The sequence below is a fragment of the Notamacropus eugenii genome, chromosome 1, assembly GCF_028372415.1.
Source record: "Notamacropus eugenii isolate mMacEug1 chromosome 1, mMacEug1.pri_v2, whole genome shotgun sequence".
Lineage (NCBI taxonomy): Eukaryota > Metazoa > Chordata > Mammalia > Diprotodontia > Macropodidae > Notamacropus > Notamacropus eugenii.
In genome coordinates this window covers 711789236-711815624 of record NC_092872.1, presented here as the reverse complement: position 1 = coordinate 711815624, position 26389 = coordinate 711789236, and the positions used below count along the sequence as shown (strand labels likewise).

General features: G+C 41.1%; 1 protein-coding gene and 1 pseudogene across 8 annotated transcripts in view; both read right to left on the bottom strand.

Annotated features, from left to right (window-relative positions):
* The window catches only part of PMFBP1 (polyamine modulated factor 1 binding protein 1), a 105849-nt gene that overhangs the window by 37882 nt on the left and 41578 nt on the right, over nucleotides 1-26389 (bottom strand). For 6 of the 8 annotated variants that reach the window (XM_072636473.1, XM_072636475.1, XM_072636474.1 and 3 more), the window contains exons 11-21: nucleotides 20017-20206; nucleotides 19023-19176; nucleotides 18207-18374; nucleotides 17882-18010; nucleotides 16319-16453; nucleotides 15575-15715; nucleotides 14821-14937; nucleotides 12080-12136; nucleotides 11311-11367; nucleotides 5602-5718; nucleotides 2063-2188 (exon numbers count right to left, since the gene is read on the bottom strand). In XM_072636473.1, coding sequence (XP_072492574.1) covers nucleotides 2063-2188; nucleotides 5602-5718; nucleotides 11311-11367; nucleotides 12080-12136; nucleotides 14821-14937; nucleotides 15575-15715; nucleotides 16319-16453; nucleotides 17882-18010; nucleotides 18207-18374; nucleotides 19023-19176; nucleotides 20017-20206 — 1391 coding nt within the window. The remainder of the gene's footprint in view (nucleotides 1-2062; nucleotides 2189-5601; nucleotides 5719-11310; nucleotides 11368-12079; nucleotides 12137-14820; nucleotides 14938-15574; nucleotides 15716-16318; nucleotides 16454-17881; nucleotides 18011-18206; nucleotides 18375-19022; nucleotides 19177-20016; nucleotides 20207-26389) is intronic. The other 2 variants (XM_072636479.1, XM_072636476.1) reach the window with 2 other exon arrangements.
* LOC140521456 (small ubiquitin-related modifier 2 pseudogene) lies at nucleotides 13668-14808 on the bottom strand (annotated as a pseudogene).

Here is a 26389-nt window from a genome sequence, read left to right as displayed (position 1 = left end):
TATGACATAAAAATAAAACCTCATTTGGTACAAGGATAAATAGGATTGCACACTGACTGAAAAGCCTAGAAGTGAGCCTGGTTATAGGATTTTAGGCATTAATTATTTACTAGAGAATAATATTTTTCTTTAGCTGTTCACTCATGTCTGACTCTTTGTGGCCCCATTGACCATAGCACTTCAGGCCCTTCTTTCCAGTATCTTTGCTAAGAAAACAACAGATGGCGTCACCGAGTCAGACACAACTGAAATGACTGAAAGGGGGTGTCACACCTCTATGACAAAGGATGGTTGGTTAGATTAGAGAAGGACTGTCTAGACCTGTTCTCCTTTTATACTATTGTGGTGCTCTTGACAATGCTGACCTTTTCTGCCTACTGTTCCATCTCCTCTATAACACTGAGCTTTCTTGTATGTGAGTCCTGCTGCAATGGATAATATCGTATCTTATCCAGGAGTGTCTGGTTCTCATCACTGGGCTTATTTAATCTGTCCTTACTCCACTCCTCATTGAAGAACAATGTCCCAGCAATCAGGAATTACTAGCTGCCCAAAATGTTCACATCTCTCAGCCTGAAAAACAGTCCCATGTTTTGGCCTGTTCTCATCTATTTCTTTGACCTCTTCTACAAACTCTTGCAAAGAACATTGGAGTGGGTTTGTTTGGAAAACTGACTTTCATGAGTTTCTTTTCTCTTATTTCCTCACTCACATAGTAGGAAGGAGGTTAGTTAGTGTCTTGCCTACCCCTCCCATCCATTTCTCTTTTGGTGTTCAACATTAAAACAACCAATCAACCAATGACCCATTCTCAAAGAGCTGGTGGGAAAAGATGGTTCCAATGTCCAGATGGTTTGGATTTCCAATGAAATCCATATTTGTAAAAGCATTTCCTACCTGGAGAAAGAAGTAACCTTTGTTTCAGTGACTGTGACATGAAAGTGAAATCTGCCTTGGTAGGAAGATTGGTAGGAAGATTGGATGCTGACCAGCAAACCTAGTAATGAGCCTGGTTATAGGATTTTAAGTATTAGTTACTTAATGATATTGTTGTGGTTGAGTCTTTTAGTCCTGTCCAACACTCTTCATGACTCCATGACCCATAGCATGGCAAGTTCTTCTATCTGCCATCATTACCAAGAAAACCTTAGATGGGATCATGAAGAATCAGACATGACCAAAACAACTAAACTGAGTGACACCTCTGTGACAAAGGATGGGTGAGTAGATTACAGAATTATTGTTCATAGCTGTCTCCCTTCTCCACCATTGTGGTGCTCTTTTCTGCCTCTTGTTGGACCTTCTCACCACTAGAGACTTTGACTGTAGTTGAGTCCAGTTCAAATGAATAAGGCTGCATCTTATCTCAGATTTTCTGGTTCTCATCCTTGGGCTCATTCAATCCTTCCATCTACTACTCATCATTGAAGGACAAAACCCAATATATCAGGAATTATCTGTCAACTAAAGTGCCCACATCTAGAGCCCTCAGCCATTGTTTCAAACTTCATACTTTGAAGTCTTGGCCTGTTCTTTGCAGTTTCTTTAACCTTTTCTGCAATACCTTGGAAAGGAATTTGGTGTGAATTTGGTTCGAAAAGTGACTTTCTTTTTCTTTACTTCCTCATTCACATAGTTGGAAATAGGGTAGGTATTCTCCTGTTCTTCTCTTCCCCTCCCCTCATTTTTCCTTTCATGTCCAGTTCTAGAACTACCAACCAAGCAAGCAGCTAGTCAGCCTCAAAGAGGAGGTGGTAAAAGATGCTGCCCAGGTCCAGGTAGTTTGGAGCTATTATTAAATCTCTATTTTTTAAAGCACTACTTACATAAAGAAATAAGGGACCTTTGCATTAGTGAGTGTGACATGAAAGTGAAGCCTCTTTTTGGTAGGTTTGAATATTGACCAGTAAGCCTAGGGTTGAGCACAGTAATAGAATTTAGGTAAAAGTTACTTATGAGGGAATGATACCTGTTTGACAAAGTATATCTGCCTAAATTAGAGAACACCTGTCCTGAATTTTGTGCTTTCCTGATCTTTTGTGGTGCCATTGGCTATGCTCACTTTTTCTGCCTGTGGTTGGATCTTCTTGGCAGTGCTGTGCTTTCTTGAAGGTGAGTCCTGTTTTGATGGAAAATATTGCATCTTTTCCCGGTGTCTCTGGTCCTCATCCTCTGACTCATCCTCCTCCTATTTGTCATTGAAGAACAAAGGCCCAGACATTACGAATTATCTGTCAACTAAAATACTCACACATATTGGCCTGTGGCACAGTCCTACACTTCACCTGTGATGTTTTAGCCCATTCTCAACAGTCTCTTTGATCATTTCTGCAAATTCTTGTCGGGGGGGGGCAGAGCCAAGATGGCGGAGTAGAAACACACACATAACGCTAGCTCCGAACCCACAACCCATAAAATATCTGTAAAAAAGATCCCCCCCCGAATTCTGGAGCAGCAGAAGCCACAGAACAATGGAGCGGACAAGATTTCTGTTCCAGACAGCCTGAAAACCTCTCGCAAAAGGTCCGTTGTGCTGCGAACCACAGCCGAGCCTTGGCCGCGTGGCGCCGAGAGGAGCAGATCCGAGCAGGCTTCAGGGACGGGATTGCCAGCGGCCACGCGGGTCCCTCCACCCATGGGCCCCAAAGGTTGGTGAGAGGGTCTCTCTGTCTTGCCAAGAGGGAGTGGGGTGCCCCCATAACTCAAGCCCCCTTGGGAGGCAGCAGTGGAGGCGGGAGCAGACCAGGGCACCCCAAGCAGGCAGGAGCCTGGATCCATTGTTGAAGGTCTGTGCATAAACCCCCTGAGGAAACTGAGCCTGAGAGGTGGCCCTGCCCCAACCTGAGCATCTGAACTTAATCTCACACTGAATAGCAGCCCTGCTCCCACTGAAGCCCTGAGGCTGGGAGGCAGCATTCGAATCTCAGACCCCAAGCGCTGGCTGGGAGGATCTGGAGGCAAAGTGGGTGTGAAGAGAATATTCAGAAGTCAAGTCACTGGCTGGGAAAATGCCCAGAAAAGGGAAAAGAAATAAGACTATAGAAGGTTACTTTCTTGGTGAACAGGTATTTCCTCCCTTCCTTTCTGATGAGGAAGAACAATGCTTACCATCAGGGAAAGACACAGAAGTCAAGGCTTCTGTATCCCAGCCCACTCAATGGGCTCAGGCCATGGAAGAGCTCAAAAAGGATTTTGAAAATCAAGTTAGAGAGGTGGAGGAAAAGCTGGGAAGAAAAATGAGAGACATGCAGTCAAAGCATGAACAGCAGGTCAGCACCCTGCTAAAGGAGACCCAAAAAAATGCTGAAGAAAATAACACCTTGAAAAACAGGCTAACTCAATTGGCAAAAGAGGTTCAAAAAGCCAATGAGGAGAAGAATGCTTTCAAAAGCAGAATTAGCCAAATGGAAAACGAGCTTCAAAAGCTCACTGAAGAAAATAGTTCTTTCAAAATTAGAATGGAACAGATGGAGGCTAATGACTTTATGAGAAACCAAGAAATCACAAAACAAAACCAAAAGAATGAAAAAATGGAAGATAATGTGAAATATCTCATTGGAAAAACAACTGACCTGGAAAATAGATCCAGGAGAGACAATTTAAAAATTATGGGACTACCTGAAAGCCATGATCAAAAAAAGAGCCTAGACATCATCTTTCATGAAATTATCAAGGAAAACTGCCTTGAGATTCTAGTACCAGAGGGCAAAATAAGTATTCAAGGAATCCACAGATCACCACCTGAAAGAGATCCAAAAAGAGAAACTCCTAGGAACATTGTGACCAAATTTCAGAGTTCCCAGGTCAAGGAGAAAATATTGCAAGCAGCTAGAAAGAAACAATTCAAGTATTGTGGAAGTACAATCAGGATAACACAAGATCTAGCAGCTTCTACATTAAGGGATTGAAGGGCATGGAATAGGATATTCCAGAAGTCAAAGGAACTAGGACTAAAACCAAGAATCACCTACCCGGCAAAACTGAGTATAATACTTCAGGGGAAAAATTGGTCTTTCAATGAAATAGAGGACTTTCAAGCATTCTTGATGAAAAGACCAGAGCTGAAAAGAAAATCTGACTTTCAAACACAAGAATGAAGAGAAGCATGAAAAGGTAAACAGCAAAGAGAAGTCATAAGAGACTTACAAAAGATGAACTGTTTACATTCCTACATGGAAAGACAATATTTGTAACTCTTGAAACTATTCAATATCTGGGTACTGGGTAGGTTTACACACATACACATGCACACGCACACACACACACATAGAGACAGAGTGCACAGAGTGAATTGAAGAGGATGGGATCATATCTTAAAAAAGTGAAATCAAGTAGTGAAAGAAATATATTGGGAGGAGAAAGGAAGAAATGGAATGGGGCAAATTATCTCTCATAAAAGAGGCAAGCAGAAGACTTATTAGTGGAGCGATAAAGAGAGGAGGTGAGAGAAAAACATGAAGTTTACTCTCATCACATTCCACTAAAGGAAGTAATAAAATGCACACTCATTTTGGTATGAAAACCTATCTTACCAGAAAGGAAAGTGGGGGATAAGGGGTTAAGCAGGGTGGGGGGAATGATGGAAGGGAGGGCATGGGGAAGAGGGAGCAATTTGAGGTCAACACTCATGGGGAGGGACAGGATCAAAAGACAGAATAGAAGTAATGGGGGACAGGATAGGATGGAGGGAAATATAGTTAGTCTTATACAACACAACTATTATGGAAGTCATTTGCAAAACTACACAGATTTGGCCTATATGGAATTGCTTGCCTTCCAAAGGGAAGGGGTGGGGAGGGAGGGAGGAAAAGAAGTTGGAACTCAAAGTTTTAGGAACAACTGTCGAGTACTGTTCTTGCCACTAGGTAATAAGAAATACAGGTAAAGGGGTATAGAAAGTTATTTGGCCCTACAGGACAAAAGAGAAGATGGAGACAAGGGCAGAGAGGGATGATAGAAGAGAGAGCAGATTGGTGATAGGGGCAATTAGAATGCTTGGTGTTTTGGGGTGGGGGGAGGGGACAAAAGGGAAGAAAATGTGGAACCCAAAATTTTGTGAAAATGAATGTTAAAAGTTAAATAAAAAAAAAATTCTTGTCAAGAACAATGGAACAAGTTTGGTCAGAAAACTGACTTTCTGGACTTTCTTTTGTTTTCACTTCCTCACTTACATAATAGAAATGTGGGGAGGTAGTTTCTTGCCCTCAGCTCCCACTTATAATTCCTTTGGTTTTCAGCTATAAAATGTCTAACAAACCAACCAGTTATTTAACCCCAGAGAGGAGGCGGGAAAAGGTGTTGCAAAGCTCCAGGTGGTTTGGATATCCTATGAAATTCATATTTTTTAAAAAATTCCCTACCTGGAGAAAAAAGTGACCTTTGTCTTAGTGAGTGTGCTATGAAAGTGAAATTTGGATTTGGTTCAAGGAAAGGTAGGTTTGGTTCCTGACCAGCAAACCTAGGATTTACTGTGATCATTGGATTTTGGTATTAGTTATTTACTGGGTAGTGATATAGCTGTGACAAAGGATGGGTATTCTTAATTACAGAATGACAGTTCAGAGCCTTCCTCACCACTTTGGTGCTCCTGGCTTTGCTCACCTTTTCTCCCTGCTGTTGCATCTTCTCAGCAGCACTGAACTTCCTGGTGGATGAGTTCCTGTGCATCCTATCTCGGCTTTCCTGGTGCTCATCCTCTGACTCAGACAAACTGTCCTCCTGCTCATCATTGAAAAAGAAAGTACCAAATATTAGGAATTACCTGTCACAAAAGATGCTCACAGGGTCCACTAGGTGGTGCAGTGAGTAGAGTACTCACCCTGGAGTCAGGAGGACCTGAGTTCAAATTTGACCTCAGACACTTGACACCCTTACTAGCTGTATGGCCTTGGGCAAGTCACTTAACTCCAATTGTCTTGCCTTCCCCTCTCCAAAAGAAAATACTCACAGCTGTCACCCTAACTCATTATCCCACATTTCATCCTGTTATGTCTTGGCCTTTTCTCAATAATTTCTTTGACCTCTCCTACAGATTCTTGCAAAGAACATTAAAGTGAGTTTTATTGGAAACTGACTGCACTTTCTTTCTTCTCATTTCCTCACTTACATAGTAGGAATGTGGGTAGGTAGTCTCCTGCCCTCCATTCCCACTTATTTTTCCAACCAACCGGTTAGCCAGCCTCAAAGAGGACATGGGAAAGGGTGCTGCTAAGGTCCAGGTGGCTTGGATTTCCTATGAAATTCATACTTTAAAAAGCATTCTCTACATGAAGAAAGAAGTGACATTTGCCTCAGTGAGTGTGACATGAAAGGTTGCTGACTTGCCATCCTAAGATTGACTTTGGTCATTGGATTTTTAGGCATTAGTTACTGGGTAGTGAACGTCTGTGACAAAGGATGGGCGTCCTTCATGATAAAATGCCTGCTCTGAGGTGTCCCCCTCTTTCACCAATTCTGCTCACCTTTTCACCCTGATGTTCAATCTTTTCTCTAGCATTGAGCTTTATGGTAGGTGAGTCCTGTTATGATGGATAATATTGCATCTTATTCTGGTGTTGCTGTGTTCATCCTTTGGCGCATACAATCTGTCCTCCTACTCACCATTGAAAAACAAAGCCCCAGACATCAGGAATTACCTGCCACCTAAAATGCTTGCGCTTATTGCCCTGAGCTACAGTCCCACACTTCAACATGTGATGTCATGGACTCATTCATTTCTTTACCTCTTTTCTCATTTATTTCTTTACTTCTTCTACAAAGTCTTCTAAAGAACACTGAATGAATTTGGTGTAGGGTGTGTTTAGGGAAGACCAGTACCTTTGATATGATGACTGCCAAGCCATTTTCAGGGTTCTTTCCAACTTTGGTGTCCACCTGTTCCACCCAACTCTCACCTGTGTCTCCAAGAAGCTGCAGCATGCACAGTGGCCACACCTCAGTAAACCATTTCAGCAGACAGGCCAAACCAGATTGAGGGTAACCAAAGGGTCTTAAATTTATTGGTGAGTAGGCGGGATGTCTAAGCATGTGAAGACTTCTGGTGGAATGGGTGGATGAGAACAGTTTGTTCCAATGGCCATGAAGGCATGAAGCAGGTAATGTGGAGCGCTTAGAGCTTAGTTAGACACTGAAGACACCAAGGTCATCCACTGCATCCTGAACCATCACCAGCTGTCTTGGCTCTGTCCTGCCACCGGACTATGATGACTCTGGAGGAGAGAGTGAGGCTGACAACTTCGTGTAACTCTGCCTCACTTAAATCCAATTTACGCACGAATCAAAAGACATCACCCATACCATTTTACTATTATACCTCAAAGTCCAGTGGCGACAGCAAGTGATGAAGCAGCAGGTGAGGATACACTGGGAGCTGTAGTCACAACTGCACACAGGTGGCCCAGGCCATAGGGTCATTTCTCACTGGAAGCAGCAGTGGGACTCGGCAACCCCCTGGGTGTGTAAGCAGCCTTTTAAAGATTACACTGCTCACCTCCTGGTGTGAGGAAGGGAGCTAGAAAAGGTGCCCTAAACATTGTCTGCTTATCCAGCCCTGGCCTGGTTACCAGGGCAGGTGGGGAATCCCATTATGCTATCAAAACACAAAAAAAATGTACAAGATGTACAAAAATCATCTGCAAAGATGATTCCACTCACCATCAGCACATGGAACATGTACACACTTATAGAGAACACAAAATTCAGTTGACCTGAAAGATGAACTGCTCTTGTTGCAAGACAACTCAACAGATATCTCATCCAAATAGCAGCCCTGAGTGAAACAAGGCTGGCAAATAAAGGCCAGCTTACTGAAGTTGGAGCTGGATACACATTTTTCTGGAGTAGTTGCAGTGAAAGGGAGCACCGTGAAGCTGGCATAGGTTTTGCAATCAAAACTAATCTAGTTAGCAAGTTGGTATGCCTGCCAAAAGGAGTGAATGACAGGTTCATGACAATGTGATTGCTACTAGCAGGAAAACACCATGCCACCATCATTAGTGCCTATGCTCCCATCATGACAAATCCTGATGAAGTTAAAGAAAAATTTTATGAAAACTAGAGACCCTTATCATCAATGTGCCAAAAAAGGACAAATTTATAATTCTGGGTGACTTTAATGCTAGAATAGGTTCAGACTACCAGACTTGGCAGGGAACGCTAGGGAGGTATGGAGTTGGAAACAGCAACAGCAATGGCCATTTACTGCTGAAGACTTGTGCATCACATGACTTTCTCATCACCAACATTGTTTTCCGTTTACCTGAACGCAATAAAACTTTATGGATGCACCCTTGCAACAAACATTGGCATCTAGTAGACTATGTGACTATAAGGAGAAGAGACAGACAAAGGCAATGTGTGGTGCAGAGTGCTGTACTTATCTTTTCCAAGCTCAGTATTCGCATTCATCAAAAGTGCCACCCCTAAGGCAAAATGACTACCAGAAGAATTAATGTCAACAAATTAGAGCTCTTTTCTGAGCATGAACAATTTGTTGCTAACTTGGAGGGAAAGTTGAGCCAACACATAGTTGGCAACAGTGGAGCAGAAAAAGAGTGGGCAACTTTCAGAGATTTGGTGTACAGCACTGCATTTGCTCATCTGGGTCAGAACACTCACAAACACTAAGACTGGTTTGATGAAAATGATGGGGAAATTCAGAAGCTGCTAAAAAAAAAAATGAGAACTCCCCAGGATTTACCAGCAGGATAGTTCAAACACCTCTAAGAAGGCAGCATTTAATTCCATCAAAAACAAAATACAAGCAAAGCTTAGAGAGATGCAGGATTCCTGGCTCAGCAAGAAGAGAGATGAAATTCAGTTTTATGCTGACAGTAACAATACAAAGTGCTTTTATGATTCCCTGAGAGCTATTTATGTACCAAAAATCTATGGTGCATCACAGCTGCTCAGTAGCCACATTGATTAGTGATAAGGACATGATCCTAGAGAGATGGGCTGAACACTTCCATAGTGTTCTCAACAGACCATCATCAATCAATGCTGAGGCCATTGACTGTTTACCTCAGGTTGAAGTCAGTCCTTCCTTAGCTGAGCTTCCACCTGAAGAAGAGGTTTTGAGGGCCATTAGGCTCCTTTCATGTGGCAAAGCACCTGGTCCTGATCCTGTTCCAGCTGACATTTACAGGTAGGGGGACCATTGCTGTTACAAAAGTTGGCTGGAATTTTCCAGGTTACATGGCAAGAGGAGGTTATACCCTAGGAGTTCAAGGATGCCCCCATTGTCCATTTCTATAAAGGTAAAGGGAATAGATTGTCCTGTGACAATTACAATCTCTCTTAGTCATTGCTGACAAAATTCTTGCTAGAGTCCTCCTCAATAGGCTGCTCCTTCACCTGGAAGATGGTCATATACCTGAGAGGGCCAAGGAACTGTTGATATAGTGTTTGCTGCATGACAACTCCAGGAGAAATGCCAGGAGCAGAACAGAGGTCTGGACACAACGTTTGAAGATCTGACCAAGGCCTTTGACACTGTTCATTGTGAGGGCTTATGGAAAATTATGTCAAAATTTGGTTACCCAGAGAAGTTCATCAGTATTGTACATCAATTTCATGATGGTATGTTTGCCCAGGTTCTAGATAATGGGCAATGCTCTTGTGCGTTCCCAGTCACCAGTGGAGTGAAACAGGGCTGTATGCTTGCTCCCATGCTTTTTAGTTTTTCAGCCATGTTGTCAAATGTTTTCAGTGAGGATGAACACAGCATCAAGGTCAACTACTGTACTGATGGTAAGTTCTTCAATTTGAAAAGGCTACAAGCCAAGATGGAGGGAGTGTTCATGCATGATTTTCTGTTTGCAGATGATTGTGCACTCAATTCAGCCTCTGAAGCTGAGATGCAACAAAGTATGGATAAATTCTCTGCTGCCTGTGCCTAATAATTAATACCAAGAAAATACAGGTGCTCCTTTATTCACCACCACACCATCTATACATGGAACCATTGGTTACAACAAATGGAGAAGTTTTGAATGCTGTGGATAAGTTCATTTTCCTTGCTAGTGTACTTTCCAGGGATGTACACATTAACAATGAGGTTGACTCATGTATTGCCAGAGCTAGCTCAGTGTTTGGGAGGCTCTGAAGAAAAGTTTGGGAGAGAAGAGGTATTGGACTGACTACCAAACTGAAGACTGACTACCGAACAGAGCTGTTGTGCTGACCTCATTGTTGTATACCTGTAAAACATGGACAGTCTAGCAGCACCATGCCAGGAAACTGAATCGCTTCCATTTGAACTATCTTAGGAAGATTCTGAGGATCACCTGGTAGGATAAGGTACCAGACATTGAAGTCCTTGCTTGAGCTGAACTGCCAAGCATTCAAACTATGCTTCAGAGAGTACAGCTCCGATGGACTGGCCACATTGTTCAAATGCAAAAATCTGTGCTTGCCAAAAAGACTGTTTTATGGAGAACTCACACGGAGCAGGCGATCACATGGTAGTCAGAAGAAGTGATACAAAAACACTCTCAAGGTCTCAAGAACTTTGAATTTGACTGTGCAACATGGGAGACACTGGCACAGGACCACTCAGCATGGCGTGCTCACATCAGAAAGGGTGCTGTGCTCTTTGAGCAAAGCAGAATTGAGACAGCATAAAGTAAACGCAGAATGCATAAATTTGGTATATCCACCCCAAATATTCACATGGACTATCCATGCCTAACTTGTGGTAGAGCATTCTGAGCTCATATTGGTCTGATCAGCCATACTCAGACACACTGAAACTCCACTGTATCATGGTGATGTCATTTTGGTCCTCTTCGAGAATGAAGGACAACAACCAGACCAGAATGAATTTGGTAGGAAAACTGACTTCTGGACTTTTTTTCTTTCTCACTTCCTCACTTACATAGTGTAAGTGTTGGTTCAAAGTCTCTTGCCCTCCACTTCTACCCATTTTTCCTTTGTCTTTTAGGTGTAAAACATCTGTACAACCAAACATTTAGCCAACCTCAAATAGGAGGTGGGAAACAGTTCTTCCAAAGTCCACATAGTTTCAAGCTCCTATTAAATCTATATTTTACAAAGCACTCCCTACATGAAGGAAGAAGTCACCTTTGCCTCAGTAGGTGTGACATGAAAGTGAAACCTGGCTTTGGCAGGAGGATAGGCAGGTAGATTTGAATGCTGACTGAAGACAAGGATTGATCTCGGTTGTTGGTTTTTAGAGGTTACTTACTAGTGAGTGATACATTTGTGACCAAGGATGAGTGGCTGGATGATAAGGATTAATTCAGAGTTGTCTCCCTTTCCCTCCCTTCTGGTGTTGTTCCTTCTGCTCACCTCTTCTTCCTGCTGCTGGATCTTCTTAGCAGCCCTGAGTTTTCTTGTTAGTGAGTCCTGTTGCAATGGATGATATTGCATTTTGTCCTGGAATCTCTGTTTCTCAACTTTAACCTCATCCATTGAGGAACAAAGACTCAGTAATCAGGAAATAGCTGTCACCTAAAATGCTCACACCACTTACCCTGGGCCATAGCCCCATACTTCATTGTGATATGCTTTGGCCTATTTGTTGTAATCTCTTTGTCTTCTACAAACTCATGCAAAGAACATTAAAGTGAGTTTAGTTGCAAAACTGACTCTGGACTTTCTTTTTTCTCACTTTGTCACTCACATAGTAGAAACATTATAGGTAGTCTCTTACCTTCCACTTGCATCCGTTTTCCTTTCTTTTCCAGGAATAAAGCATACAATTCACCAACCAGTTAGCCAGTGTCAAAGAAGAGGTGGGAAAAGGTGATGCCAAGGAATGGGAGGTTTGAGACTCCTATTAAGTCTTTATTTTTAAAAGTGCTCCCAGTATGGAGAAAGGAGTAATCTTTGCCTCACTGAGAGTAACATGAGAGAGAAACCGGCTTTGTTTAGGAGGATAGGAAGGGTTGGACATTGACCAGGAAGCCTACGACTGAGTTTTGTCATAGGATTGTAGGCATTAATTATTTACTGATTAGTTATACCCATGTGACAAAGGATGAGTGGCTAGAATAGAGAATGGCTTTCCAGATCTGTCCCCCTTTCCCACCATTGTGATGTTCTTGGCCCAGCTCACCTCTTCTTCCGGTTGCTGCCTCTTCTCAGCAGCACTGAACTTTCTTGTACGTGAGTCCTGTTGGAATGGATAATATGTCATCTTACCCTGGAGTCTTTATTTCTCACCCCTGGGCTCATTCAATCTGTTGTTCTACTTGTCATTGAAGAAGAAAGCCTCAGGCATCAGGAATTACCTGTGACCTAAAATGCTCATACCTATCACCCTGAGCCACAGTCCTATACTTCAAACTGTAATGTCTTGGTCTTTTCTATTCATTCTCTTTGAGCTTTCCTACAAACTCTTGCAATGAGTTTTGTTGGAAAATTATAGACTATCTTTTTTTCTCACTGGCTCACTCATATAGTAGTAATGAGGGTAGGTAGTCTCCTGTACCCCATTCACACATATTTTTCCTTTGTTTTACAGATTTAAAATATCTAATCAACCAACCAGTTAGCCAACCTCAAAGACGAGGGGAGAAAAGGTGGTTCCAAAGTGTTTTGAAATCTATATTTTTATGCATTCCCTACATGGACAAAGAATGACCCTTGCCTCAATGAGCATGGCATGAAATGGAAATTTGCCTTGGGTAGGATGATAGGAAGGATTGGGTGTTGACTAGGATGCCTAGCGTTGAGCTCTGTCATTGGATTTTAGGCATTAATTTCCTTCTAGGGAGTGATATCTGTGTGAGAAAGGATATTTGACTAGGTTAGAGAATGTGTGTCCAGAGCTGTCCATCTTCTTCACCATTGTGGTGCTCTTGGCTCTGCTCACCTGTTCTGCATGCTGTTGGATGATGTTCTCAGCAGCACTGAGCTTGCTTGTATGTGAGTCCTGCTGCAATAGTGGTCATCATCCTTGGATTCATTCAACCTATCCTCCTAATTATCATATAAGAATAAAGCCCCAGATATCAGGAATTACCTGCTACCTAAAAAGCTCACATCTATAACCCTGAGTCACAGTTCTACACTTCATCTTGTGATGTCTTGGCCTGTTCTCATCAATCTCTTCACCTTTTAAAATTTTTTTTGTTTTATTTTAAACAAGAAGTTTATTTAAACAATATGCTATTTGACTTGAAAGGAAAATTACCTAGGATCACTCTCTCCTAAGAGACAGAGATTGCCCTGCATGTAACAGCTATGTATAAAAAACTTATGAAATCATCCTTGGTTTTACAATGATAAAAAAAAAACATGGAAATTATCCAATTAAACAAGGTATACAAGTGAGTTGTTTTTTTTTTTGTTTCTAAATAGTGAGAGCAAAGTAACTTACTGGAATAGAAAGATAAAAGTTGAATGAGCATGTCACAAAAGGGGAAAAGGAAAATTTTCATAGAACCAGTTTGTTTTTTCCCCTCCCCATCTCCATTTGCTGTTGATCAAAGCATACCATCAGCCACTTAGTTAAAAAAATACACATTATGCCTGTGCACATACACTAGTTATAATAAAGGTGTGAAGGAAGGGAATCAAAGAGGACAGAAAACTATACTGAAGTAGTCAGGATGTGGATGAATCAAATCTTGTTTTTCTAATTGTGAATGTATTGTTTTCCTTGGGAGCATAGTTCTGGAGTAGAGTTGCAGGTTCTCTTTTTAGTAAACGCCTCATGTCTGCTGCTGGAATACATCAATTGTATCTTCATCTTCCATTTCCAGCTCTGCAGGTGTGTCTGTTTCATTGATTGGTTGCTCATCAAATCGGAATCTGATCTGCGTCATTGACAAACCCTGTCATTCACAATAGGTTTTCATTAGTTTGCTAAGTGGTGTGTGCCTCTTAATCTTAAATTGCACCATTGAACCATCTTGCCCTGCCACCTTCAAATTAATGTGGTCATTGTTTTCAGGCTTGACTCCTTCCTTTGGCTTTTTGTTGGCCATGGCAAGTTCAGGGGTCTCCTCAGCTGCTGCTTCATAAAAGAGGCACCAGGATGGTTCACTCCAAGGAAACAGGGGTGGGGTGGGGGAGTGGGAAAAGCAGCAGTGTCAGGAGCAAGAGTAGGAGGAGGAACATGATGGTGGTGGTGGTGAGGAAGAGGAGGAGAAGAAGGAGGATCTCTTGCAAAGGAAATTGGTGTATTTGGTTAAAAAATAACTCTCTTGACTTTCCTTTTCTTCACTTCCTCACTCACATAATAGGAAACCAGGGTATGTAGCCTCCTTCCTTTCTCTCCCACTCGTTCCTCCTTTAAGGTCTTGATCTAAACCAACCAACCAGTTGGCCAAACTCAAATAGGAAGTGGACAAAGGTGGTACCAGGGTCCATGTGGTTGTGGCTCCTATTAAAAAATGCTTTAGAAAATGCTCCCTGTGTGGAGAAAGAAGTGACCTTTGCTTCAGTGAGTGTGACACGAAAGTGTCTGCTCCCATCTGTTGTTTTTTTTTTAATTTCCAGGTTTAAAAATCCAACTAACTAACAAGTTAGACAACCTCAAAGAGTAGGTGGGAAAAGGTGGTTCCAAGGCACAGCTTTTTAAGTCACTTATTAAACCTGTATCTTAAAAAGCACTTTCTTCATGGAGAAAGAAGTGATCTTTGTCTTAGTAAGTGTGACATGAAACTGAAACATGGCTCTTTTATGAGGATAGGAAGGGTTGGATGTTCACCTGGATGCCTAGGATTTTAGGCCTCAGTTACTTCCTAGGTTGTTATACCTGTGTGACAAAGGATGGGTGGCTAGACTAGAGAATGACTATTCAGAACTTCCCCCCTTCTCCACCATTGTGGTGATGTTGGGTCAACTCACCTTTTCTGCCTGCTCTTGGGTCTTTTCAGCAGCACTGGGCTTTCTTTTAGATAGATAAAAGTCCTTCGTATCCTGGAGACTCTGTTTCTCATCCTCAGGCTCATTCAGTCTTTCCTCCTACTTGTCATTGAAGAATAAAGCCCCAGACATCAGGAATTGCCTGCCATCTAAAACGCTTATCACTATTGCCCTGAGTCACAGTCTCATACTTCATCCTGGGATGTGCTGATCTCTTTGACCTCTTCTACAAACTCTTGCAAAGAACATCTGAGTGAATTTGTTTGGAAAACTGACTGGACTTTCTTTTTTCTCACTGACTCACTTATATAGTAGGAACTAGGGTAGGTAGCCCAAACCCACCCAGTTTTTCTTTGGGTTCCATCTCAACCAACCAACCTACCAGTTAGCCAGCCTCAAAGAGGTGGTGGGAAAATGTATTGCAAAGGTCCATACATCCATGTTCTGAGTGCCTATTAAATCTCTATCATCAAAGTGTAACTCCCAACATAGAGAAAGAAGTGACCTTTGCCTCAGAAAGTGTAACATGAAGGTGAAACCTGGTTTAGGTATAAGGAGAAGAAGGGTTGGAAATTTACTAGCAAGCCTCAAAGTGAGCTATATTATGGTACTTTAGGTATTAGTTTCTTACTTGGGAGTTAGAGTTGTGTGAGAAAGGGAAATTGGTTAGATTAGAGAGTAACTGTCTAGACCTTGCTCCCTTCCCCACCATTGTGATGCCCTTGTGTCTGCTCACCTTTTCTTCCTGTTGTTGGAACTTCTCAGCAGAACTGAGTTTTCTTGTACGTGAGTACCGTGGTAAAGGATAATACTGTATCTTTTTCTGGACAATCTGATCCTCGTCCTTAGGCTCGTTCAAGCTGTCGTCCTGTGAGTCCTTGAAGAATAAGGCTCCAAACATCAGGAGTTACCTGCCACCTAAAATTCTCCCCCCAATGCCTTGAGCCACAGTCCCACACTTTTTCCTGTGATGCCTTGGCTTGTTCTGCTCAATCTCTTTGACCTCTTCTGCAAACTCTTGCAGAGAAACTTGGAAGTGATTTTGGTTGTAAAATGGACTGTCTGGACTTTCTTTTTTCTTACTTCCTCACTCACACAGTAGGAACAAGGATAGATAGCTTCCTGCCCAACAATCTCCTCCATTTTTCCTTTGGTTTCTATCTCTAAAATACCTAACCTGCCAACCAGTTAGGCAATGTTACATAGGAGGTAGGTACCAAGGTCCAGGTGATTTGAGGCTCCTATTAAGTTGGTATTTTTAAAAAGTACTCCCTACATGGAGAAAGAAGCAACCTTTCCCTCAATGAATGTGACATGAAACTGAAACCTGGCTTTTGTAGGAGATTAGGTAGGGTTTCATGCTGACCAGGAAGCCCAGTATACTTAATGGGTAGTGATACCTCTGTGACAATGGATGGGTGGACAGATTACTAAATGACTGTTCCTTTCCCATCATTCTGCAGCTCTTGGATCTGCTCACCTCCTCTGATTGTTGATAGATCTTCTCAGTAACACTGAGCTTTCTTCTAGGTGAATCCACATGCAATGGATGAGATTGCCTTTTTTCCCAAAGATGCTCATCCTTATCCTGCTGCTCTTTCCATCTGTCCTCGTACTAGTCAAAGAACAAAGGCCCAGGTATCAGGAATTACCTGCCACTAAAAATGCTCATCCTTGTCGCCCTGAGCCACAGTTCCACATATATTCTGTGACTTCTTGGCCTGTAATTATCTATTTCTTTGACCTCTTCTACAAAATCTTGTAAAGAACATTGGAGTAAGTTTTTTGGAAAACTGACTGTATTGATTTTTTTTTCTCACTTCTTCCCTTATATAATAGGAATGAGAGTAGGTAGGCTCCTACCCTCTATTTCCTCCTGTTTTTCCTTTGGGTTCTATCTCTAAAACAGCCAATCAGTTAGCTAATCTAAAACAGGAGGTAGGAAAAAGTAGTGTCAAAAATCCATGTGATTTGGGGCTTCTGTTGACTACATTTTTAAAAGTTCTCCTTACATGAAGAAAAAAGTGACCTCTGCTTTAGTGAATGTGACAGGAGAGTGAAACCTGGCTTTAGTAGAAGGATATGTAGGGTTAGATGCTGGCCAGCCAACTTATGAGTGAGCTAGGTTATAAGATTCCTTGAGTTGTTCATTATGTGGCAGAGGACAGGGCAGGGGTAGATTCCAGAATGAGCAAGATTTGAGGAGCACTTGGGGTTCCTGCTGGTTCTTCTCCTCAGTGGCCTCAAGCTTTTTGGTAACTGATTCTAATTGGAATGAATTCAGTTGTAGGTGAACTGGAAAGTCATGCTGCTTCTCAGCCTCTATCTTGGCAAGCCTTTCCTTTTTCTGTTCCTCATGGAGAAATGAAGCCCAGAGCTTGAGACAGTGATTCCCCAGTTATTGCCCAGACCCACAATGGTTGCTCTGGCCCACCTACCCTCCCAGATCTTCTTCCTTTTTCCCTCATCCTCTTCTAAAAACTCAGCTCTTAAAGAGAAAACTAGAGCCACTATGGTTGGAAATTTTACTATTCTTGAACTTTCTTTTCATCTGTTACTCACTCCTACAGTGGGAAGGTAGGCAACCTCTTGCTTTCCACTCCTACCCATTTTCTCTTTGGATTCCATGTTCTTAAATAGCTAATCAGCCAATCAGTCTACCCATTCAACCTGGAGTAGGAAATGGGAAAAGTGGGAGAGGGCAGTGGTACTGCCAGGGCCTAGATATTTGCAGGATTCATATTTATCTCTGTGTGTCTCTCTGTATGCTTATGTACATGAGGAGACAGAAGCCAAGCATCTTCTCTTTGGGGTCAATGTTCTAGAGAAAGGGACCCTGACTGGTAGCTGGAATATAAAGGTGAAACTAGACTTTGGCATGAGGGATACACCTGCTGACTGGCAGGTGAGGGTGGAGGACAGTCCCAGGGGTTTTGGTGTTACTCATCATGTCAGAGGATGGAGAAGGTATAGATGATCAAATGAGCAAGGATGGGGGGTGGGTGCAGGGGACAGGGCGCTGTGGTATTCTGGGTCTGCTCACCTCATCTGCCAGATGCAACATCACAACGGTCTCAGGCTTGCTATCAGTTCTGCTCTGTGGCAAAGGGCGTGTCTGCTGAGCCCAGAGCTTCTTGTTCTCCTCTTCAAGAGCACTGAGTCTATTCATCTCCTGTTACCTCATTGGAGAACAAAGGTCAGAGCCTGAGATATCCCAACAACACCTATACTCTCATTCCAGCCTTTGCTCCTACCCTAGGGATACTTCACCCACCACTCTGCCATAAACGATATCTGCTCATCTACATGCTGGTATATCTGCCCTGCCAGGCTCCACACCCTCACCTTCCCTGCATAATATTTCTCACCAGTTTCTTATTGTCTTGGATTTCCTTCCTGAGTGCTTCAATTTCATCCTTAAGCTCCTTCTCTCGGTTCTTCCACTTCAGTCTCAAGTCCTGGTCCATCTCTTGCTCACTCTGTAGCTGTTTCAGTTGTTTGCGCAGACTCTGATTAATGTAACGTTCCTCTTCAAGCTGAGGATATAAAATCAGGGACCAAAGGTTCAGTATTCTTTCTGTTTCCCATCTGGGATGGTCATTGTACTCTTAAAGAAGGAAAGCATACACGTAAGTGTAACTGGAAAACTATGAGAACAGTTGGGGCCATCTTGATAGTAAGTCAGCTTTCATGATGAAGCAATTTCAACTAATATTCAGGAAAAAAGTTTCCTTCATTTCTTTGGTTTCTCCTAGCCATTGCCTGGGCCTCGGGCATATTCATTAATTTTAGCTGTAGATTCTACCTCTTCCGATCTCCCACAAATATTTTTTATATGAAATCTCATTGGGCAATAAATTATTTTTACTGTTCTTTACTGAGCATCTTCTCTTTGGGGTAAATATTCTGGAGAAAGAGGCTGCCCATCCCTTGTCAGCTTAGAAAAGAGTGAAAGCACCGTTCTATAGCCAGAAACCTATCTTTGATTAGCTAGCTTATATGTGTATACTCTTAGTCTCAAGATCATTAGAGGAACTATATGAATGGCTTAGCATAATCCACCACTAAATCTGGAAAAAATATTTCACAGTGAATTGGTAACATCATCTTTCCTGTCTGAAGGTGTTTGTTTATATTTAGAGCAAAGGAAAGTCAAAGATTGTTCTCTTGTCTGTCCTTCAAACCTGGTCTTTAAGTTCCTTTATCTTCTCCTGGCTTTTACTCAGCTGTGGTTTCATGCTATCCACCGATTTCTGGAGTTCTGTGATCTCCTTTTCTGCATCCTGGTGTTTCCTATTGGACACGTCAAGCTCTGATGACAGCATTTTAATATTCTTTCTAGAATGTTACAAAGGGAGGCAAAGTCATTGATGGGGGATTAGCTAAATAGATTGTTATCCATTAGACTGTGAACTCCTTGAAGTAGAGACTATAATTTGCCTTTCTAAATTGGTAGGTGCTTAATAAATGCTTATTGTTTGAGTAGCATAATGTAATTAAATAGTACCATAAGATATGATGAATATAAAGAGCACAAAGAAACATGTGAAGAATTCTGTGAATTGTTGCAGTCAGGAAAATAATATATAAGACTACCATAATGTAAGCAGAAAGAACCAAAAATCTGGAATTGAACGCTTCACCTTAAAAAATTCAGTGGGAAGGGGAAGTGCCCCTCTCTCCCTTCTTTGCAGAGATAGGACGACTGTGGGTGCAATAGGAACATTGCATATACTATTATTAGATGGCTGCTTAGTTGATGTATTGGTTAGTTTTGCTGAACTCTTTTTTATGTCTTTCTTTTTTCCTTGTCATAAAGGATAACTATGGGGAGAAGGGAAAGAAGAGGGATTTACCTGATATGAAAGCAAAATCAAAAGCTGGAAATAAAAATGAAACACAAAAATAAAAACAAAACAGGAAAATGGTACCATAGCTAGTAGGTGACAAGTAGGAAGGCTTTGGAACCTACCCTCGTTTCACACAGGGCTGTAGCCCTATTCTAGTTGGATAGTTTTTGATTCCATTCTTTGTCCCAATTTTGGGACAATTTTCCCAAATGGGAATATTCTGGTCAGTAAGCCCTTGTAGGCAGCTAGTAATGTCTAAAGTGCTCCCTTTTCTCAACACTAAGTCAGGAGATGTTGAGCTTCCTGTTCTTGGTAACCATTCTAGTACCTTTCTGTTTCCAGTAGATTCACTAGTGTGGATTTATCTTCCTTATGTGCTTTGAGCTCAATGGACAGCTTGTTGATAAACTCCTTCTTTTCCATGTTCTCAGCTATCTTATCTTCCAGCTTCTGCTGGGTATGGTCTAGGTTATCCTTTAGTGTAGATTTCTGCTTATCAGCATATTTCAGCTGCTCAGCTAGAGGAGAGAGTAAAAGAACCACTTTAGTCTCAGAAGATAAACACAGAATAGGATTGTAGAATTGGAAGGATCTTGAGTTCATTTAGTTCAACCCACATATGAGCAAGAATCCCAGATCTTCTTGCCTCTAGGATCATTTCACCTCTGCTTAAAACCATCTAATGAAGGGGAACTTACTGCTTCCTAGGATAGCCCATTCCACAAAAGGGGAAATAAAGACATTGGTGGGAAGTTTTTCCTTACATTGAAAGGAAATCCCCCTTTCTTGCACTTTCTACCCATTCAGCCTCATTCTGTCCTCTGGGGCCAAGTGGGACAAGTCAACTCAACTGGATTCAATTCATTTCAAAAATCATTTATTATGCTGCCCTACTACATGCAAGGCATTGGGGATACAAAAGGCAAAAGTATCGTATGAAGAAAGTGGAAGAGGGGAAAAATTGAGAGGAATCAGGACAGGCTTTAGAGTGGAGCCTTAGAGGAAAATGAAGATTCTGAGATGTAGAAATAAGGTGGGGGTGCATTCCAGGCAGGGAGATTGGCTTATGTGAGTGCATAGAGACTGGAGAGAGAGGATCAAGGTCAGGGGATGGCATTTGGTTGAAATGTAGCATTGGTAAATTCAATTCAACAAGGATTTACTAAGCACCTTGCATTGGACGTAAAGACAGAAAGGAAAACACTTTTTGCCCCCATGACAAATAAACAGGTAAGTAAACACAACACAACTGAAGTCTAATTCTTTCTCCATGTGACAGCTTTTCAGATACAAGACAATGTTCATGTCCCCTTGAGTTTTCTCTTCTTTAGCCTAAACATCCCAAGTTCCTTCAACCAGGCCTCTCTTATGGCATGGTTTCCATTCCCCATACCATCTTAGTCACCCTCCTAAAATGTGGTTCCCAGAAAGCTAAACACAATATTTCAGATGTGGTCATCCCATCCCTTATTCTGTACCCTATGCCTAATGTAGCCTGAGATTGTGAAGTATGGATGGGAATTGCTCAGAGTGGATTCAAATTGGTTGTAAGGGTACCATAGAGGCCTCATATCTTTCCATTTCCCAGGGTGTTCTTTTTAGGTTCTTTAGGGTTTCCTGTGCCTGTTAAGTTAGGAATATTTGTTCTTTTGCCTACAGTTGCTTAGAAGTGTCAGCACCCTTTGTTATTAACTTGGGGTAGGTGTTGGAGAGGAGGGGAAGATGAAGAAAACATGCATCCTGCCCTCACAGACTTAACATCTACAGAACAAAGAGAAGCCAATTAAATTCTAACCTGGAGGATTGTTTAATAATTGCAACAGGAGTTCAAAGTAGAGCTGGGAGAGTTGGAGAAGACTTTGTCTTCGAGAAGATAAAGATGCATAGTACCCCAAAAGACAAATGGTTTAAAAAAAATGAAGAGCTTTCAGAAAAGGAAATACAAATTATAAATAACCATATGAATTCCTCAGTAGATAAATACTTAAAGGACATAAACAGTCCTCAAAAGATGAAATACAAACTATTAATAGCAACCTGAAAAAACATTTCAAATCACTATCAGAGAAATGTAAATAAAAACTACTGAGATAGGGAGTGATCAGTAACTACTATCTCTCTCCCCTTGTTGACCTTGATGAGCCCAGAGAATATCTCCATGGGAAAAACCCTGGACTAGTGGGAGCAGCAGGAGGAGTAAACAGACTCTTAGCCCGTGAGGCTAGAAAGATCACTAAGGAGGGTTCCTCTTGCTGTAGGTGAAGGGGATCAGTGCAGGATCAGAGCTGTCCCAGACAGCTCCACCTTAACAAACCAGAAGAAGATCCTAAGCCCCAGGGAAGTAAAGCCAGCAACTGCCAACACCAGGATCCCAGGCATACCTTAGCACCCCAGGGGAATCAGGAGACACTAGTACTGATGGGATCACCAACCGCTGAGCTTGCCTATGCTCTAGCTCAGCAAAGGAGACCTGCTGTGGCCAGACCACCCCTCCCTGACATTTAATGAGCTAGCTCCAGGGTAACTAACCCCAAAAGACCTTACCTTGCCTCTGCTTTCCAGCACCAGCCAGCTCAGCACCAGGTAAGCTGCGGCATTTTAGCTTCTAGCTAAAAGAACCAGAGGCCATAACACACAAAACCTCAAGTTTTAGGCACAAGAACTGTGGGACAGAGCTCCCTGTGCTCCAGATGCAGAGATCTACTTTAAAAGCCAGGAAAAGGGTTATTATCATGAGTAAGAAGCAAAGCAGAAAAGAAAAGATCATAGAATCTTTCTATGGAGACAAGGACAAAAACACAAATACCAAAGAGGTCAGCATTGAGACTGTACTCCCATCTGAAACTTCAGAAGGGAATATGAACTGGTCTGAAGCACAAAGAGCCTTCTTGGAAGAGCTCAGGAAGGATTTTAAAACCCAAATTAGAGAAATAGAAGAAAAACTGACCAATGACTTTAAAAATATGAAAAAAGATATCACAGAAGAATTTAAAGAACAATTGCTCAAATGGAAAAAGAAGTACAAAACCTAACTGGATAAAATAACTCCATAAAAGGAAAAATTGGACAGATGGAAAAGGAGATGCAAAAGTTAACTGAAGAAAACTATTTGATAAAAATTAGAATCAGGCAAGTAGAAGCTAATGAATCTGTGAGACATAAAGAATCAGTCAAACAGACTCTAGAGAATGAAAAGGCAGAAGAAAATGTAAAATATCTCATTGGAAAAACAACTGACATGGAAAATAGATCCAGGAGAGAAAATCTAAGGATTATTGGTCTACTAGAAAGCCATGACGCAAAAAAGAGCCTGGACAATATCATCTAAGAAATCATCAAGGAAAATTGCCCAGAAGTGCTAGATCCAGAGGGCAAAATCCAGTGTTCACCTCCTGAAAGGATCCCAAACTAAAAACACCAAGAAATATTGTTGTCAAATTCCAGAACTCTCAAGTGAAGGAGAAAATACTGCAGGCAGCCAGAAAGAAACAATTCAAATATCGAGGAGCAACAGTCAGGATCACACAGGACCTTGCAACTTCTACATTAAAAGATCTAAGGAATTGCAATACGATATTCCATAAGGCAAAGGAGCTGGAACTACAACCAAGGATTAATTACCCAGCAAAGCTGAACATAATATTTCAAGCAAGGAGATGGACATTCAAGAAATAAAATATTTCCAGACCTTCCTGATGAAAAGACCAGAACTCAATAGAAAATTCGATCTTCAAATGCAGGTCTCAAGAGAGGCATAAAAAGGTAAATGGGAAAAAAAACCCAAAACTTGTTAATATGGGCAAACAGTTTACATCCCTATAAGGGAAGATGATATTTGTTAATATTGAGAATTGTGTATTTATTATGAAATGTAAAAGGGATATACATAGATAGAGGGAGTGGGTATAAATTAAATGATGTTATGATAACAAATGTGATTTAAGGGTGCAAAGGGATTGTAATGGGAGATATGAAAAGGAGGAGGCAGAAAAAAATAAATTCCATCACAGGAAGAGGCGCAAAAATACATTACAGTAGAGGGAAAGAGGGGAGGGAGATGAGCATTGTTTGAGAGGTACTCTCATCTGATTGGATTCAAGAAAGGTACAACAAACTCAGTTAAATATAGAAATACAATTAGCTCTATAGAACTCTAGAGAACTAAAAGCATAAACAAGGGGAAAGAGGATGGAGGGAAAGACACAGATAGCAATCATAACTGTGAATGTGAATGGTATGAACTCTCCCATAAAACGGAGACAGATAGCAGAATGGATTAAAAACTGTAATTCAATAATATATTGTTTACAAGAAACACATTTGAAATGGGGGCATACACACAGGGTAAAGGTAAAAGGTTGGAGCAGAATATTTTATGCTTCAGCTGATGTTAAAAAAGCAGGGGTAGCAATCCTAATCTCAGACAAAGCAAAAGCAGAAGTAGATCTAATCAAAAGAGATAAGGAAACTATATCCTGCTAAAAGGCACCATAGAGAATGCAGCAATTTCATTGCTAAGTATATATGCTCCAAATGGCATAGCATCCAAATTCTTAGAGGAGAAGTTAAGGGAGTTACAGGAAGAAATAGACAGTAAAACTATACTAGTAGGAGATTGCAATCTCCCACTCTCTGAACTTGATAAATCTAACCTCAAAATAAACAAGAAAGAAGTTAAGGAAGTGAATAGAACTCTGGATAAGGTAAATATGATCGCTCTCTGGAGAAAAATGAGTGGGAATAGAAAGGAGGATACCTTTTTCTCAGCGGTACATGGCACATATACAAAAATTGACCATGTACTAGGCCATAAAAACCTCACAGTCCAGTGCAGAAAGGCAGAGATAGATCATAATGCAATAAAACTTATATGTAATCAAACGCCATGGAAATATAAACCAAAAACTTATTGGAAACTAAACAATCTAATCCTAAAGAATGAGTGGGTTAAACAAATTATAGAAATAATCAACAACTTCATTCAAGAGAATGACAATAATGAGACAGCCTACCAGATCTTATGGGACACTGCTAAGCAGTTCTTAGGGAAAGTTTTATATCTTTGAATGCCTATGTGAATAAAATAGAGAAAGAGGAGATCAGTGAATTGGGCATGCAGCTGAAAAAGTTAGAAAAAGCACAAATTGAAAATCCCCAAGTAAATAACAAATTAGAAATACTAAAAACCAAAGGAGAGAGTAATAAAATTGAAATTAAGAAAACTATTGAACTAATAAAGCTAAGAGTCGGTTTTATGGAAAAAACCAATAAAATTGATAAACCTTTGGTCAATTTGATTAAAAAAAAAGAAAGAAGAAAACCAAACTACCAATATCAAAAATGAAAAGAGTGAACTAGCCTCCAGTGAGGAGGAAATTAAAACAATAATTAGAAATTACTTTGCCCAACTGTATGCCCATAAATTCGACAATCTAAATGAGATGGATGATTATCTTAAAAAATAAATTGTCCAGATTAACAGAAGAGGAAGTTGAGTACCTAAATAACCCCATCTCAGAAAAGGAAATTGAACAAGCCATAAATGAACTCCCTAGAAAAAAATCTCCAGGGCCAGATGGATTTACAAGTGAATTCTATCAAAACTACTGAGATAGCCATCAAACTAACAGAGATGCCAAAAGATAGGAAAACTTGAGAGGGGTTGTGGGAAAACATTAATGCTTATTCACTGCTGATGGAGTAGCCACATCATTCTGGAAATCAATTAGGAAGCATATGAGAAAAATTGTTAATTTATTTGTACCCTTTCAGCCAGAGATCTTATTACTAGGACTATATCCCAAGTAGGTGATTGACAGGATTGAAGGAAAGACCTGTATGTATAAAACCGTCAATGGCAGCGTTATTTACAAAATCAAAAAGTTGAGATTCACTCGGTTACAAATGATTGATGCTGAGCTAAAGCAAGTTATGGCACACGAATGTAACAGAATGTATCTGTGCCAGACCACAGACAGATATGAAGAATTCAAAGAGAAATGGGAATATTTCTGTGAATTGATACTGAATGAAGAAAGCAGGGTAAAAGAAAGTATAGTCAGTGACTGTAACAATGTGAACCACTACCATAGAAAGGCAACAGAGTTTGGGTCAAATACAGCAGTCAAAGTTTGTACCATACTACCAAAGTTTAAGGACACACTCCTTTCTGTAATCATCCATTTTTTCCCCCCAAAATATATTTTGTAAAGTGAAGTATCTCATATGTCAAGACTATAATTCATCCATGCATTTTTAAAGATATGGATAGGATTTGAGGGGTATTTGTGTATTGGGGAGATAACAATGGTGGAAGATGAAGTGGTAAATGAGTGTTACACATAGGAGGCAGTGATAAATCAGTCTGAATGGAAGTAAAATATTTGCTGGGAAGCTGCAGGAAATGAGGCTGAATAGGTAGGATGAGAGTAAATCCTAGAAGACCCTGGAAACTGCAGAGCATTGTGGATTCTATGCATGAGGAAAGAAGGAGCCAATGTAGTTTCATAAATATGTTTTAGAAGGGTTTGCATGCTAGTAGCATGCAGACAGAGGAAAGAGACTGAAGGTAGAGAGGCCATCTACCAAACGGAATGGGTCAGATGGCTAAAGCAGTGATAGTGAGAATGGAGCAGTGGATAGGGCACTGTGCTTGGAATCAGGAAGGCTCATCTTCATGAGTTCAAATCCAAACTCAAATA